Source organism: Musca vetustissima, unplaced genomic scaffold (assembly GCF_032173495.1).
Source record: "Musca vetustissima isolate MV318-11 ecotype Yass unplaced genomic scaffold, APGP_CSIRO_Mvet_v1 utg665, whole genome shotgun sequence".
In the NCBI taxonomy this organism is placed as follows: domain Eukaryota; kingdom Metazoa; phylum Arthropoda; class Insecta; order Diptera; family Muscidae; genus Musca; species Musca vetustissima.
The window spans coordinates 244,218-258,638 of NW_026879705.1; the positions used below are offsets into that span (position 1 = coordinate 244,218).

Genomic DNA, 14,421 nt, shown 5'->3' on the forward strand with positions numbered 1-14,421 from the left:
CGACCGTCCGACCACCTACAAAACAAAGTGCAAAGTGTGGGGAAGTGCAAATTTTTGAAAAAAAAAAAATGAAAATTGTGTGGAGCATTGAATTGATAACGATTTCTGAGTAAATTTTAAATCATTTAAATTACAATTGCCAGTTGTTCGAAGGGGGAGCTGTTCAATCAACGGATGGACGGCTGTGGTGATCGGAATAAATATTAATTCAGAGAGGCAAAGTAATATTTTATTTGTGTGATATGTTTGTAAGGAATGCGTTTCGTGTCATAATATAATGTATGCATTTTCAACAACTTCATACTTCACCTAGGTTCTTGTTACCAGTTGTTATCAATTTATTTTTATTTTCAGTATCATATACATACATACATATATATTTCTCAGTATGGTTAATGATGGACATTCTGCGAGCCATTATCTACCATTTGAAAGTAGTTGATGGTACAATACATAATAAAGAGGAGATGGGAACCTTTGAACACTTTTTCCTTTCAAACTTCAAAAATGTATTTTATAATTATTGGTATTTTATACATATTAACTTATAGGTACAGATGTAACCTTTGTTCTGAATATACATTGCCATTTTTAACGACATTTTTTTTTGCAGTGATTATTTCCGAAAATACCTTCAAAACATTTATATTCTAATACGTACCTATCAGAAATGTAGTGTATAAAAACATTACCACAAATGTTCGAAAATTAAAAGAATCAGATAAAAACTTAGTATATATCATAATGAAACATATCTACCATTAGAGCTCTATACCTCAGTACTTATTCAACAGATATAATAACTTTATGACTAGTTGTTGTTCTCTGATACTTAATTATAAAAACTAGTGCCAAAAACAAATGATAAATTAGTATTATTTATATATTTTTTACAGTTATGTCAAAAAAGTCAAATTCGCCGAATGAGCCTCGACCGGGGTAGCTTCGGCATTTGATGGTGTACATTCGGTACCATGATCATAGCCTTGTTAATTATCATTGCTATCAGTCTAATTGGAAATCAGATCCTCTAAAGATTCTATTTTGTTTAATATGAGACTCAATGTTTGACATTTAAGGCTATAATTTCTAGCGGCGGACGTTGACGTCTTAAGGCCACACACGCCCAGAGAAACAAAATGAACACACACGGTGTCAATAGTATAGCAACACCGTTTGTGGTCAACTCGAACACTTTGTTGTCAATTTGACACCAAGATTTTAACAAAGGTTTCGAGCACGAACGTGTTCAAATTGACACCATCTGTGGTCAGAAACTGTCACCATATCGGTGTCGAATTAACATCTTTATAAGAAATATCCATTCCGTTCCATTCTCATTTTGTTCTCAGAATAATGTCAATTAAAACAAAAATAAATTTTTAATTTTCCAAACTTATTTCATTAAAATCAAATAATTAAAATATAAAGATTTTAGATGGCACAGATATGGTTTCATCGTATTATGAGTTTATTCAAAGCATTATAAGTATAATACCTCTGTTTTTCTACAGCAAAGAGCTTTTCTCTGAACACCACACACATTCTTAATGGTGGTAGTGCCTTCTTTAAATCTTCTTTTTTATATACTGCAAACTCCGAAGTGTTACGAAATGTTGCCGATTGACAACAACAATAAATATAACATATTTGAATTCGTAGTAAATCTAATTTATCTAATTATTTATATACTGCATATTTTTGCTTGTAGGAATTTTATAAGTTGATGATAGTCATCAGCGTCCTCTGCAATTTTGCCGTTTGAAATGCATGTATTACTGACCAGCATAATATCATCGTCGATTTCCACAAACTAGGATTTTTTTTTTTTCATTTTGCCCTTGAAAATTAATTTTTTTTCCATTTTTTAAATTTTTTTTTTTTTTGCACAATCAGTTTTTTATTTTCACCCTTTGTGGCCCAATGATGCTCAAAGGCAACAAAATGTTTTAGAGTCTATATTTAACATGTAGCTAGTAGATATATATTCTTTGGATTTCGTAAGTCATGACCTAATTTTGGACGACACATATCAAAAGAAAAATCTAAAAAAATCAAATTTCAAATTTAGAATTTAGTTTTCTTGATATTGGACTTTTATTTTTCAGGAAAAACGTAATGTAACTCCCGAATGCAAGGATGTAGCAATGTCAAATTTTGTTCATATCCTATTTAGGATAGTTGCATTAAATCTGTGAACAGAAAATTGTTCTATGATTACGATATCTATGAAAATTCGGGTTTCAAAGGGTTAAAAAACATGATAACAATACATATGAATACAAGTTGAAAAGGTTCGTTGTCATATTCTCAAATTTAACAACTTCAATTCTCACATTCTCAAACATGACAACGTATCGTGGTCAAATACTCAGAATTGTAGACGCCTACTTGACAAATTGACAACAAGCATTGTCATAACCAAAGTGACAACGCATGATGAAAAATCAACAACGAACGGTGTTAATTTCACGAAGCGTTTTCCCCTCAGTGCACCATCAGAAATAGGTTCTGTCGCATTTTCGTCTATAAAAGCTCTGTTGATCTTATATATTATATAATCATTTAAAAATATTATTTTATAATTATTTTTTCTTTGAAGATTGATTTTTTTATGGATTTTGGTATTCATTATTGGGCTGATGTGACGAAAACTGTCCCATTAAAAAGGGACAACACTGCGATACTGCATCGATGTTGAAAATTGTGCCCATAAACAAATCGTAATAACGTGTAATATAGTTGTATCGTTTCGGAACGAACCATTTCAAAGGTGCTATTCCGTAAAAGGAACGATTGGTAATAGATCCAGCTCCTAGTCATTGGCCGCATTATTATTATTGGCATAAATTTTAAATATATGTTAGTAACTTTTTCGTTTTCAGACGAAAATAGAAGTAACCAGTAAGGGAAGTAGTAAAGTCGGACGGGGCCGACTATATGATACCCTTCATCACTTTGGCATATTCAACATATGAATCCTAACAGACGTCGAATTTTTGAAGGACCATTAACATGAAAATGGACCCATAAACATGTCATTCTACCATCTATACTAAATTTTTCATTTGGTCAGATATATTGTGGCTTCTTATGTTATAGTAACTTCAGTACGTAGTGGAAAATTTTGTGCCGATTGGACCCACCTTGTTGATGCATTTATATCCAACTTCTAGGTTATACTAACTTCAGTACGTTGTGCAAAAGTTATGTCAATTTGGCGTAAAATCGGACGAAAATATATATGTAGAAGCTATATCAAAATCTGAACCGATTTCAATGCGACTTGACAGAGATTAACTACAATTCATTGTACAAAATTGTGTGGCAATCGGACACACAAGTGCACAATTTACATAAAATCGGAAGAATATATATATATATGGGAGGTATATCTAAATCTGGATCGATTTTCAGGAAACTTAACACACATCTTTCTAGATTCAGTACGCTGTGCCAAATTTTGTGCAAATCGAAAGATATATAGTGACTTTGGTACACCATTTACATTAAATCGGAAATATATATATATATATATATATATATGGGAGCTATATATAAATCTGGACCGATTTTCAGGAAAGTTAACATACATCATTCTAGACCTAATTCAGTACGCTGTGCCAACTTTCGTGGAAATCGGATGATATATAGGGACTTTGGTACACCATTGACATTAAATCGGATGAAAATATATATGGAAGCTATATCTAAATCTGAACCGATTTTTCCTAATTTCAATAAGGTTCGTCCTTGGGCCAAATAAGTGACCTATGCCAGATTTCATCCAATTCGGATCATAAATGCGACCTGTACTTTGTTTACAATTTAACATGGACAGACGGACGGACATGCATACATCGACTTAAATAGTGATTCTATGCATATTCTCAAAAGGAACCACGTGTCTATCTCGTTTCCTTTTACCTGTTACAAACATATGCACAAAGACATAATACCCTGTATCACAGTGTGGTGATTCAGAAATAATGGATTAAATCTTTGCGATTCCACATCTACTATATTTATTAAAGAATGTTAATAGAGAAAACATTTTCGTCAAATAAAGAAGTAATCGACTAAACTTAAGACTTTTTGGAAAAGAGGTATTGTAAAGTTCGATGATCGCTAGTACATTACTGCAAGATTGAGTTGTGTCGAATAGGTCCGGAAATACGTTTTGTGTGATTCGGTAATGGTTTGCGTTCAGTTGTGATGAAATCGGACAGATTACTAAACGTATTGCCTACAATATGAGTGGTTTATTTTGAAAGTCCATTTTAAGTTCTGATATAAATGTTGGTTTTGCTAGAAACTTTTACAAAACATATTATGTTATATATTCTATCATGTTTAAGGGAACAAAGTCGCACAAACAAAATTAATAACACTTAAAAATATTTTTGAAACAAATCAAACCCAAACCTTTAAATATTTCATTATAAGAACAAATGGACTTAAACCACTTTCAAAATAAACGACTCATGTTCAATGATTCAATATTGCAAATAAAATAATTTTACCAAATTTAGCTAAAATTAGAAATGGAAGAGTTGTCTACAATTGCAAAAATTATCAAAGTTATCAACTTCCTAGCAGTTCGAACCAGTTTCAACTAAAACATAACTTCTTACGATACTTTAAACTTCAGAGGAATTTTGTGTTAAGAAATTTCCGAAAATTCTGTTATAACGGAGGTCATCATAAATGATATCTACTGTAATTGTGATAACACCGCATATACCATGATTTTCGCTACTGATAGATACAATCTCTATGTGTACGTGCGCCTGGGGTCCTAAGTAATGATAACAGATAAAGGTTCGTTAACTTTAGAATTGTTCAAAGAACGTCACTCTACTACTTCCACTACTCCTCTAATCGCATACAACTTTTTTTTGTTTGTTATTATTTTTATCAACACTCGGAATGCAATAAATTATTCTATGAAATTTATAACAATCAACCGTGCGTTTTTACCACTTCACGTGAACTCTTTATAAAATAAATACATATAAGAAGCAAAAAACAACTACAACAACAACCACGACGATGATGAAAAAAATAATATTTTACGTAAATGAAATTTCTCTGAAACGGACCTAATTGTCGGAAATACCCATTAAGGGCTTCAGTGTACGCAGCGATTTTTTTATGGTTTATTGCTGCTGCTGGTACTTATTGTTGTTTGTTTGTTTGTTTTTGTATAATTCCTAATAATTGAATATGACGCCTGAGCAAAGAGTAATAGCAACAAAAAATGTGCGTGACCGAATATCAACTACCCAAGGCAATGTTCGAAAAAAGTGCATTGCATTTAATTACCGATGTCTCCATGGCTTCTTAGAAATTAATTATTTTTTTTTTCGAATAATTTGTGAAAGAACTGCTTAGCAACTTCATTAATCGGACATTGTGGCTAGCGGGGGATATTAGAGTTCGACATAGAGGTTACAATTTTTTTTTTAATAAAAAAACAGAGATGGCCCCTCAGTAGCAGTGACGTAAATGACATACATTTCCGACGTATATTACATACGTCAGAAACACACCCAAAACCATTAGTTATTTCTTAAAAAAAAACTATTCCATTAATCAATTTGGAAATTACGTACGCTTTACTCAAATTCATATCAAATTTAAAAATTTTCTTCTTCAAAAAGTTTAGAATTTTTTATCAGTTCTAGTAAGGAATAGTCAGATATATGTACAAATAATATATATATTATTAAATAACTGTATATGGTAAGATAAATGCCGTTTACTATATTTATTACATTTTATATAGGTGTTTTTTTTCGACGTCACATTCGTCACACGGACCATCCCTGTTAAAAAGTGCAAACATATGAAACACTCGAAAAAAGGGAAACACTCGCATCAGGCAAAACCCCGCACGCGTGCTCCTTTGAGAGTGAAAAGTGCGTAAAATGTGACACTCTATCTGAGCATGCCTTCGAGCAAATTCGAATTTCTCTTAGTGATTCTCAAACTTTAAACGTGTTTTTCTCGCAACAGTGTTTATACCCTACACAACTATGTTGTCAGGGAATTATAGCTTTGTGAAGCCCCAAAAGTTTGTAACGCCGCGAAATATTGGTCCTAGACCCATCTTTAAGTATTCCGATCGTCATATCTCGACTAGCTGAGTCGATCTAGACATGTGTGTCCGTCCGTCCGTCCGTCTGTCCATTATAATTTGTAAACACGATACAGGCCACAGTTATGGACCAATCTTCACGACATTTTGCATGTAGGATGGGTTCTGGCCAATGAAGACCCCTATTGTTTTTGGAAAAGATCGGTTAATATTTAGGGGATGAAATGGACCAAAAACTTTATTTTTGTCAGTTTTTCTGGTAGCTCCAGAGGCCGCAATTATGGCCCAAACACCGTGAATGGAGAAGGGGATCAGGCCAAAGAATAAGCACGTCTGTTTTGATAAAGATCGGACAATATTTAGCGGGCCAAATGGACCCTAACTTTTGTGTGATAAATGACAAAATTTGTATTCTATAGCGTATATATTTACCATTGAAAGACATAGACCCGAGAAATTGATAGTACATCCAAGAGGTGTGGTTGACCTTTAAATTGATACCAATTTTATTGTCGTAGGTACTCGGATGCGGGAGTTAGGCTTAAATATTTGCAGGTGCTTACGTATTCATATATTATTTAGTAACCTATTACCACACTGGAGGGCGGAAATATAGCGCTGATCGCTTTGAAATGTTCCATGAGGTTCCAGTTATGGTCAAAGACAACGCCTAAAATGTTCAGAAAATATTTTTCGGATGAAGTGGACCGAAAACTTAATTATTTGTACTTTTCGAGTCGAAAGCCGAACATCACAACACAACCCTCGGCGAAGGGAATCTGGACAAGTAATTAGAGGTGCTGTACTGATTATTAGTAACATTTGCTGACCTCTAGCCAGTCAAAAGTGTGCGAATATCGCGAAATATTGCCCAATCTCAGAATATAGAATCACAGAAAGTTAGATTTTCATGGAAGTTGTGTAGGGTATCGTATGGTCGGCCCCGTCCGACTATACTGCTCCGCTCACTGGTTTTAAAGTAGTTTGGGGAAAAATAAATCCATTATTTTTATATGAACTATAGGACTTTATTTAACATCGGAATGTCCGATTTGTGCCAAAATTTGCTCCGTTTTGTTGTACGATTTGTTGCCATTTTAAAAATAACTTCATAATGCGTCTCTCATAGAAGTCCTGTTCTCTATTTGCCAAAAAACTCTAGTAGACGATTTTCAATTTTTTATAATTAAAGAAATTTAGCAATGCAGGAAAAATATGATAATTGCTTGGAGACAAGTCCGGACTGTATTAAACTTCCCAACCAAGCTCCCAAAGTTTCTGACGAGTCACTGTAGATGTGTGTAGCCTAGCGTTCTGACCGTTTCAGGTCAATTTCTATCTTCAAACGACCCAGTTGTTGACAGAAATTCGATCCATCATTTTTTCTGTTAATTGGTGTGGCACCCAAACATCGAGCTTCTTTTTGAAACCAGCTTTGTTTGAAACAGTTTATGGTCGATTTATGGTCCTGGGCGATGTTACGACTGCTAACATGCCGGTCAACTTCGATCAATTCTCCTATTTTATCGACTTTTTGACAACCGGCCTAATGGATTTTTCCCCAACCTAATATAACTATTCCTAAGAAAATGAAAACACCACCACCATTCACTGTTCGGCTGTGTTTTGATATCGTCCTTTGCCTCTCCCTTACTTGGTGTTTCTTATTTTTCAACTTTTATTTGACTACTTTTACTGATTTTTCATTCACTGACTGCGATTGACGAAATCTGCTTTGTTGTTATAAAATTCGCATATGTATTTTCCAAATTATTTCGATATAACTGCTAAATACAACATATCAAACAAGTATTGATGCGAACAACAAGCTCACAACGAATGTTTATCATTGTACATGGTTGTTCTAATGACGCAGAGCATGAACATAACGAAGAAGAAGAAGAATAAAACATAAAATCAAAATAGAAAAGTTAAAATGACAAATAATTTCTGTGCCAGACCTCCACCAAGCAGGCACCCTCCCAATTTGTTTTTTTGCCTCTCTCTCTCTCTCTCTCTCTCTCTCTCAGAAAAGAAAACCGTATTTATGGATTGTATTCATAAAATGCAGAAATCCCGTCATTGCAACACTTTCTGAACACTATTCATATAATATACGAATTATTTTTTTCAGTGGAAAGCATTCCAATACTTTTTAGCATTGCTTCATAGAGAACTTAAAAACATTGTATATTATGTTCCAGATTAATTTTATTTTGCATGTGACATATTATGTGCTATATAATAACTGTGTGCAATATCGGTGCGTAATATTCTAATAATTGTCCTCCAAATTTAAATTTCCTTCCTTCTAGTTCTGCATAACATCGTTGCATTTTTTTCTCCAAAGAGAATTACTTGATGAATTCATTTAGAAGCATAGCAGTTGTGTAAATAGTTTTTGTTAACTGCAAGGCTGTATTCAAATTTAATGGCATCACGCTACCAATTGTCATAGTGGTTGGACTCTGTGACATCCTCAACATGGTGAGTAACATTTTCTGTTCCGGTACCGACAATTCATACCATTTACAATCGTATATAGCGACGGTTATGTCATCATTCTGAAATTATAAAGCGAAATCATAAAAAGCGCTTCTATACGAAGGTGAATTCTTAAATTTTCAACATTTATACTCAACTGCAGTATTCACGACATTTCCAAGAGCACAATATAGATACAAGACCACAAACGAATAGACCAAATAGACAGGAGAAACTGGCCATATGTGCAAAAGATGACAAACCAGAGCGGAAATAATGCCAAATGTGGCCGTACCGATTTGTACAAAAATTATCCAGAAAAATAGAACGTGTACTGATTCTACTAAACTGGAAGTACGAGGAGAAGGGAAACAAAACATAGAATTATAATAAAAATAATTTATAATTACGTAATACTCAGCATTTGGACATTACGTATTGATACACAGTCTCATATTCGAACACCTCTCTAAAAATTAAATAAATTTATATTTCAATGGATTAAAAAATGTTGAATATTTGTTTCAGATGGAATAATTTTTACGACATAGAGGAATAAAACGGCATTTACATTAGATCTTTTTACCGGGTTAGCCTACTTTATGCGGATTGATTTGACATATATACAATAGAATTGACAATTTAAACTCACTGGTTTAACGAAATCAGGTTCAATTTAAACGCACTATAAATCAATGGCAATGTGGCTTCAACAATAAGCAAATTGAATGGAGAATTCGCAACATATTCCCGAAGAACGAATGTTTTGTCACGAATATTGCCACGGATATGCATCCGTTGGTCAATATGATCTCAAAACGTCTATGGATTTTGAGAAAGCAATGAACGAATTGTCAAATATTGTTTGCAGATTCCATTTGTGGATTTCGCAGACGCATCGAATACCACTGACACTTTCGTAGTCAAGCTACCTTCTCGTATCAATGAATGGTGTGGCAAGTAAAATTTTGCTTTTGAACAGAAGCCATGCTGTTAGACCTTTGGAATCGCCGTTTGCTGCGTGAACAGGGATATCAGGAAGATTAAACGCAATTCCTGGTAGTGCATTAGTGAGTAAATTGAAAGAGTAAATAAAGCTGTCAGATTTCGGAAAGTAATATTTAAGGACGTCAAATCCATAAATAGTATTGAAAGAATTGATGGTACACGGTAGAGTTGAACAATCTCGTTCCTGAAAAGGTTCGATTTTTTTTGGTTCGTTCCACAAAAGAAACTACGTTATTCATTTAGTTCCATAGTTCTTTTAGTTCAATCGTTCATTGGTATACATCAGTTGGTGGTATACATCAGAATGGGGAAAACTAGATGAACGATTAGATCAATGTAACTACGTGAAAGATGACAAAAATGAACTACTGAAGTAAAGGAACGATTAGTACCGATCGTTCGTTTAGATGAATAATTCCATTGAACTAGTTCGTTCTGGAACGATTCAACTCTAGTACGCGGACCACCTCAAAAGAGGTGAAGGATGAAAAATGTATGATTGGTTAGGTCAATGAATGGGAAAAACTAGATGAACGATTGGATCAATGTAACTACGTGAAAGATGACCAAAAAGAACTACTGAAGTAAAGGAACGATTAGTACCGATCGTTCGTTTAGATGAATAATTCCATTGAACTAGTTCGTTCCGGAACGATTCAACTCTAGTACGCGGACCACCTTAAAAGAGGTGGCGGATGAGAGGATGAAAAATGTCTGATTTTCAGCTTATTAAATTTCGGGGACCAGTTGTTATAATATCAGTTAATTTGCAACACATGGCTAACCGGGTATTTACCTCGCTAAGATAGATTTTTAGGTTTTGTACGCGTTTAAAATTGATACCAAGTCTGTGGAAGAATGTTAATATGACAGGAAACCAAGTCATACCTTACCAAAACACCATAAGCCGATAAGCACATCTGCGAAATAAGAAAATTACAGATCAGGGGATATTGTCTTACATCAGGTGGTCGAACACATTGAGAGAGACGTGAATTTTTAGAGATGGCGGCGTTCTTAGAGATTAATATATAGGTTGGGGAGAGTTCCGTACGCTACAACACAGGGAAGGGTACAAATTTGGCTCCAGGGGATAAGTGAGATCGTGGTGGAGTTTGACCATCTCAAAATAAATGTTACAGGTTATGCCGATTATGTAGTTTTTTAGGCGTTCTCTTTTGAGTTGAACTTAATGATCGAAGTTTGGCAATAAAAAAGGAATTCATGGATTGGAAAAGAATATGTATGGTATGGCTCAAAGCACGGAATTTAGGTGGATAATTAGTGGCAAACCAATTTCTCAGAACGTTATATCGTGTACATCCTGGACGACAACCGTTGATCCATTGAACGAAGAGTTGACAAATTCTGGGAATTAGAATTCACCTCTAACGAGAAAACTTTTTCTGAAAGGGCCAGGCGGTAAATATGTCGTAAGGCTACTGTTTAAACAGAATTTACTATCTGACAAGTGTCTTGGCTCCTCGAGCCGCCATGAATCAATTCCTAAGAATGGAAAAAAAACACTGGAAAAATCCTGAACTGGCAACTGAACATAATAGAACTCAATTTCTTGGCCAAGTGGCATATTAGGCAATGTGGCCTCATAAAGGCTTTACGTTGATAATTGGCGTTTATATTTAAGATCTTGCAAGAATTTTGAGATTCAGTCCTATCTATTGTCTATTATATTGGCAAAATCCCCAGTACCAGCTTTCTCAATTCCAAATGTTATTCTAATGTAATAAATAATTGCCGTTTGTGTGAGGTTGGAAACGATCGTGTTCCGATATATATTCGATTTGGAAGTGATGTTCGAATATGTGTGTTTTACACTATATTTTTATAACCTCCATAACGAGGATCGTATTTGTCGATTTAGTCATAGAGACCGCAATATATAACGTAAAGCTCTTGCATGTACTTCTATGGTGTTTGGTATTGCCAATGGGATATATCGGTCCCCGTATAACGGTACACAAACTTCAACCGAAATAGTTGTACTTTTATAGCGTAGGTTCTAATTGAGTAGAAAATTTACCAACTTAACAATATTAGTTAATTATTTAGGGCAGTTTCCATATGACATTACCTCCAAATTTCCGTATTTTGGAGAGTTCGGACGCATTTCTCAACCAAATTGATTGTAATTTTTTATATTTTGGATTTTCGGTATTTTAGTCAATTTTTCCCATTGTGGTGTTTTGTTTTCTCCTGGCAGCAATTTACCAAATCGATTTAATGTATACTGAATGTCCTCCTCATGCTGGAGGATATTAAAAAATTCGACCCGGCCGAACTTAACCGCGTTTTCACTTCTTGTCCTTACATTATATATTTTCGATGCCACTGAAAAATATCCTTTAACAATGGTTCCGTCTTCGCCGTTCGATTTTTGGCAGGCACTTCCAATACTTCATCCAAGTCATCAAATTTCAACTTGAGAATATTCTTCGTCAGCGGTATATGGAGAACGAATAGAATTACAAACGTGTCATAGGCGAACGAGCCAAACGTGGAGCAAAACAGACAGCAGCAATGAAATAAACGATAAATATATCTGCCGCTGGGGCCATTCTTATCTACACCCGGTACGACCAGCTGGATCATATCGATGTGTTCATTTCGTACAATTGAATAGTAAAATGGTACCGCCAGAACGCTTGCCATCAAAATGTTATTGATTATGAAGAGGATCCAAATTGATTTTTTCACCACGGCCAGAGTATCTTTCAAGGTTTCACTATAACGTTTATTTATGTTGCATTCGTATTCCTTGTAGATGTTCCTCAGTTCATCACAAACAAAACGTATCAATTTTGGATAGGTAACCGCATTCACAAATTTGTTAACCACCTGTGTGTATGTGGGTAAAAGGAGGATTCGATCTCTTGGACTTTGAAGGATATACATGACTTTCCACCACAACTCACCTGCGTTCCAACGGCCGTAATACACAGAGACTGCAGAACCAATGTGAAGGACTGCATAGCGATCACGCCAATATAAAGCGTGTACAATGTAAAGCTGATATAGGATACTATCAAGCATAAGATAAGCGCGGTAGCCCAATTCATGCGATAAGCGGGACTTATAACATTTACACCAAGTATGTTGGCAGTTGTCTGTACAACAGCCAAGAACTTCTCAAACTGTTCCGATGGTGTAAGTTTGATGGATCCTTTCATGTTCGAGGCTTGAATATGATTAACGTATTGGAAGAAAAGTTTTGTCATGCATTGGATACATTTCAAAATATTATTATCCGTGGCAATATTATATTTATCATATTAATTATGTGGGTGGGGATGTATTTAGCATTTATTAGCAAACATCAACAACATCATGTTTATAATTACATATGGTGTTGTTGTAATCATATTTATTTTCAATATTAATTAAGGGAATATTAGATATGAGAAATTCCAGAACATAAGTTCTAATATTATTTAATAATATGCCATAGTCATCTGGTTGAAGCATATATGTTATGAGCTCCTCTGTGTCCAAATTCAGCAAGGTTTCAACCTGTATAGACCTCTTCCATCGATATTTCGGTGACAGGTGACAGCTTGAATAAGTGCAACGTATAGTGTGGGCCTAGCCCACCTGCTCGGCATTTGTTGTGTATTGTGCCCAGTAGGAATTGGGTCGGTTGTACCATCCAGATCATAACTGTGCTAAGACTACTCGTGTCTGTATAGGCAACTAATTCTCCGCTGATCTGATTTGGATGGTAGATGGTCTTCGAGTACAACACTCATACGCTATTGTTCTACTGCCTGGGCGATTGAATCAGTATGAATGCTACTCAGGCTTGCTTGAGCACTCCAAAAATCATGAAGATCATTCCTCATGTGCCTGTATGGAGAAAGCCTCCTGAAAAGCTGAGTATGCCGTGTTCCAGACGTCCAAGCAGGTACTGCATCGACACCATTTGATTGTGCCGATGGACGGGTATGAGCCTCGTTTCCTCATGAAGATGGTTCATTGGCGTCATGAGAAGACTCCCTTTTGCAGTTCGAAGAGCGGAATTGTGGCAGGTCTCTTCGCTGCATATCTAATCACTGACCGGTCTATTGCTTTATAACGGTCTCCTTGTCGGCACACCAAGTGCTGACGTCCAGCTACTGGAGAACCTTGTTCCTACTTCTCAGCTTATAGCAAACAGCAGTGGCCTCCGCGGCCAGAATATATTTTGTGGTACTTGGTGGTCAGAATCAGCTCTCCATCCACCATTATGTTCAACGAGAGCTTCATTTCTGTCGTCCAATTGGCGAAAAGTTGGCAAGTGAATTTGTTGGTGGATATTTTCATAGACGTTTATACACCCACATAAAGGATGCCATGATCGAACATTCATCCGCATACATTACGATCGGTTTTGGAATATCAGAGAGGTAAAGGTTGAACAGTTCTGGAGAGACAATCCCCCTTGGAGAACTCCCTTTCTCACTCTACGGGTCTTCCTCTTTCTGTTTCTGTATTCGACGAGCTACTTAACATGTACATGAACATGTAAGCGGGTTTTCGCTTACATGTTCCTTTTGCTACAGTAGTTCATGTCTGTGTTCTTATACATGATTCTTATGGAACTAGTTCATAATTCATTTTGATGAGCGAACAGAGAATGGCCGAACCGCTTCAATAGACTAAACATAGCAAGAGCAGCATTCGGACGACTACAAAATTAACGGAAAAGCTAACATATATCCAGGGAAACCAAGGTTAAAATATTCCAAGCATGTATATAATCGAATGCTACTGGTATTAATATTAGAACCCATACAAGGCATATTAAATGTAGGAAATAGAGATAAATGGACTAT

The 14,421-nt window shown here is 35.3% G+C and overlaps 1 protein-coding gene across 1 annotated transcript in view; it reads right to left on the minus strand.

The window, feature by feature from the left end:
- LOC133324793 (uncharacterized) overlaps window positions 1–12,780 on the minus strand; it is a 52,751-nt gene extending 39,971 nt beyond the window's left edge. The window contains exons 1-2 of the mRNA XM_061533632.1: window positions 12,526–12,780; window positions 12,166–12,448 (exon numbers count right to left, since the gene is read on the minus strand). Coding sequence (XP_061389616.1) covers window positions 12,166–12,448; window positions 12,526–12,780 — 538 coding nt within the window. The remainder of the gene's footprint in view (window positions 1–12,165; window positions 12,449–12,525) is intronic.
- Between the last annotated feature and the right edge of the window lie 1,641 nt (window positions 12,781–14,421).